We start from the raw sequence: 3,691 nt of genomic DNA, 5'->3' as shown, positions 1-3,691 counted from the left end.
GTCGGTGAAACGAGAAGCAACTAATGAAGTCACAACTCTAAAGGCTCTCAAGAAGCTACAAGTAACAATGGTCACCTTTCGCTGCCGGAGGCAATTCTTTCTTCTATTTATTGATTTGAATGACAACAAATAACACCACCAAACATATACCTCCGACACTTAGACACCATCATGAACGGTGAGTGATTTGTGAACTGGATAGGCCAGTCTCAAAGGACAGTGTAACATGGAGTGGCTCCAACTATTAGCAACATTAGTCTGCTAGGACATCTCTCTTTTTATGAACCCATAGTTTTAATATAATATAAAATTTCAAGTTGTTAACCTGAGCATGTTTTCCTGTCAGCAAGTTGAGTAGCTCAACTGAAAAAATATATTCCAATTGAGAATATTTGATTATATAGAAGCTGCATTTGTACAACTAGACATATAAGGTGTAGTAGACTAGAAACGAATTACGTTATCTTTTCTACTAGATCTTTATCTAGCCGCATTGGAAAATAAAGTTCATATTTTTCTTCGGGTGACTACACAGGGTAGTTTTGCTAGCATTAGTTCCATACTTCCATGATAGTTGTTCCAGAAGTGCACAATGATGCTTTATTAGCCTGAAAAGAAACAACACTTAATTCACTCGCATATTACCGAATGCAGAACAAATTGGCAGCATGTATTCAACATCAATATCAAAGTACGATGTAGACTATTAGCATAAGCAGAATTTATCCGCTACAGGTTCCGCATACTAACCTTAGCCGCGCACGGGGCCGCCACATGCGCCCCCGACTTCGTTCGCTTCGTCTGTCGACACCACAAACAATTCCGGCCACTCCTGCCTCTCCTTCCTCTGATGCTGGTACTGCTAATGGGCGACACCGACGTGGACCTTCGATGATGCTTTTTTCCTTGTCCCTTGCCCCAATTCTGCTGCTAGTGGTGCTGGTGAATCTGCCCCACCCGCGTGTGCTACTCCTGCTATTCAACAATGATCAACAAAGGTGCTCCTGCTGAATTATCTGGTGGTGGAGTAGAACTTGCAAAAATAGTTGTTGAACGTGCAAATATAATTACTAAACCTACAAGATAATTGCTGAATTGAGTTGAGTTAGTTGACTTGAGTTGTCATGCTGAAATGTAGCAATGGTGATACAAAAAATCCGTTAACTGTATTCAGATCTATTGATGCATTCAGTTAACTCTTCAACACAAATTCTGTTAACTTTTGAACAAAAGTTCAGTTAATTCTTCAACACAAGTTAACTGAATAGATAATTTTCGGTTAGAACAATGCTGGATCTACTTAAGTAAAGTGGCACTTTTGCTAGATCAGCTTTAGTAAAGTGCATAGTACAATAATTTTCAGTTGAAGCAAATGCCAACTTGATCCAAACACAAAAACAAAGCAATTTTTTGAAGCATCACGGTGTTTATGTATGGCCAAAATTAGTTGAATGCTGAAACTGTACTTACCTCCACCTGTGCTGAACAGACCATGTAACCGACAAAATTAAGTTGAATCCTGAATGGTGACTCTGTAGTGCTGGAGAATGCCGAATCACATAAGAGAGCTGAACCTGTAATCTTGAAGAAATCAAGTTGCTCACCTCCTTCCGTGCACTCACACCCTACCAAATTTCAATCCAAATGGCACAAGATGTCATAGCAACACATGCACGACCGACTGTGAAATTGTTAAAGCTGAGACTAAATCTGGTGATTTTTTGATACGGTGAATTCTCACCTTTGCTCTGTCTTCGAGGGAGGCATGCCCGGGGACGACAGTGGCGGCTGGTGACCCAGGTTTAGGTTGTAGTGTGGAGAGGGAGATAGAGATAAGATGGGATGGGGATTGAGGGGGAACAGGAGGCTTAGCCAAAAAAATTAGTTTTTGAGTCTCTCACGTGCAACTTGTCCCGCGTGGCCCGAAATAAGTGGGTCAGGCCCCAAACATATGCCAACCCCTTTCTATAGTAAAGAAACAGCGACACATAATCTGACATCATAAAACATATATCGACACATAGTATGTCCACAAATCGGTCATCCATTGCCGACAGACAGATCGTCGGAAGACTAGAACAACATCGACCATTAGTCTGTTGGTATTGTTATGAACAGATAAAGTGTTGGTAATGCACACTTATACCAACAGATACATGTCATCATTATGGTATCGTGGTGTAGTGACAGACATGACCAAAGACACGGATGATCACGTTAGCGAACCGATGCACTGACTCAATTATAGTATCTTTGTCAATGCAAAGATATTCATCGACATAGTTAGTCGGAATGCCATATGCAATCACCCGCATAGCTGTTGAGATTTTCAGATATGCGCTAAAATCCTTCAAGCCCGACACATTTCTCCTTTGGGTAAAAAATCGATAATTGGCCTCACAAGCTTCTACTATTTTCATGAAGATGGTCGGCGCATTCGATACCTTCTCCAGAAGAGGTGCGACGGATATGTAGGTGACACCACATAATAGTATTGCACCAGCATCATGTTCCCAAGATGGCAATTGTGAGTGATGCAAAGTCGACCGATGGTTGATCCTCGCCATCTCTTTGTGTTACTATCCTTGATATCCTTCACAGCGAGGACCACCACCACCATCTGCTGCTGATTGTTCTCGAGGAGCGTCTCTATGTCCGAGTTTTCAAACAAGGAAAAATACTCGAGCAAAAGTTCCTCACAAGGGCTCATATCCATCTACAAATTGCAATGAATCTCGCATGAACGGGAATCATCCGCTAAATCTGACTTTATGGGGAAGAAAAGGACTAACCGACGGATTCATGGTAGGCTGCATTTGGGCGATGGTTGATCCGAGGCGGTGGTGACCCGAGGGCAACTGGGCTTGGCGGATCTGGGGCGACGGCAAATCGGCGTGGTGGGCCCAGGTCTGCATTGCCCCGACGGTGTGTTTCCACCGATGGATATGCCCGAAATTGAAGCCAGAGGGTAGGCGGCAATGGTGGTGGGTGGCTACGGCATGGGGGAGGGGAACGCGTGCGGGCTGAAATGTCCCTCCCGACAACCGCTTTTCCATGATACAAGGCATCGACGGAGCAGGGGGAAACCTCTGTTTTCGCGGGTCGGGGGGAGGGCAATTTACCGTGCCCCTAAAAAATATTGAAGGGACGGGGGCGTTTAAGGTGTATGTTCGAGCCACTTTTCCACGCAAAACTGTAAACTAGTAGTTGTTTTGTAGTTTAGTGGGATATAAGGGGTATCCTAAAGATGCTCTAAGCTTCCACATAACCAAGTTCATATTTTAGGAAGTAAACTTAAATTTAAATTCAACTTCAAATCTGAAGAAAATTTTGTTGTCGGTTGAAATTATCTTGGGTTGTACTTGTTAAACATATATATATGTATGTATCTAGTATTCAATGAGGCTCTTGCATGCTTTAATTATACATATATGGTTTTCTCTTTCATAAATTTCATCACACGTAAAGTTATTCTGCCTCCACCACTCGTTGTTAATCATGGCAAGATGGTTCTTATATCATGGGCAATAAAATAAAAGATGCATCGTTTGGGTGTCAATAACAAAAAAGTAAAGAGAAGATGGTGAGATAAGGGGAAAGACCAATTATCATTTAAAGTACACAGAAGTGCTTGAAAGTAGCACTCCACATTAATAGAGAGTTTACATGGGCATCTTGTTTCGTACACTAG

General features: G+C 42.3%; 1 protein-coding gene across 1 annotated transcript; it reads right to left on the bottom strand.

Annotated features, from left to right (window-relative positions):
- Window positions 1–355: 355 nt before the first annotated feature.
- On the bottom strand, window positions 356–2,915 carry LOC123405555. The gene is made up of 6 exons (XM_045099204.1): window positions 2,793–2,915; window positions 2,600–2,716; window positions 1,742–1,867; window positions 1,471–1,625; window positions 751–972; window positions 356–608 (listed from the first exon to the last, which is right to left on the bottom strand). The coding sequence occupies exons 1-6, from the start codon at window positions 2,913–2,915 to the stop codon at window positions 485–487; spliced, it is 867 nt and encodes a 288-aa protein (XP_044955139.1). The 3' UTR covers window positions 356–484.
- Between the last annotated feature and the right edge of the window lie 776 nt (window positions 2,916–3,691).

This window comes from Hordeum vulgare, chromosome 6H, assembly GCF_904849725.1.
Source record: "Hordeum vulgare subsp. vulgare chromosome 6H, MorexV3_pseudomolecules_assembly, whole genome shotgun sequence".
Lineage (NCBI taxonomy): Eukaryota > Viridiplantae > Streptophyta > Magnoliopsida > Poales > Poaceae > Hordeum > Hordeum vulgare.
This window is presented reverse-complemented; position numbering and strand designations above follow the sequence as displayed.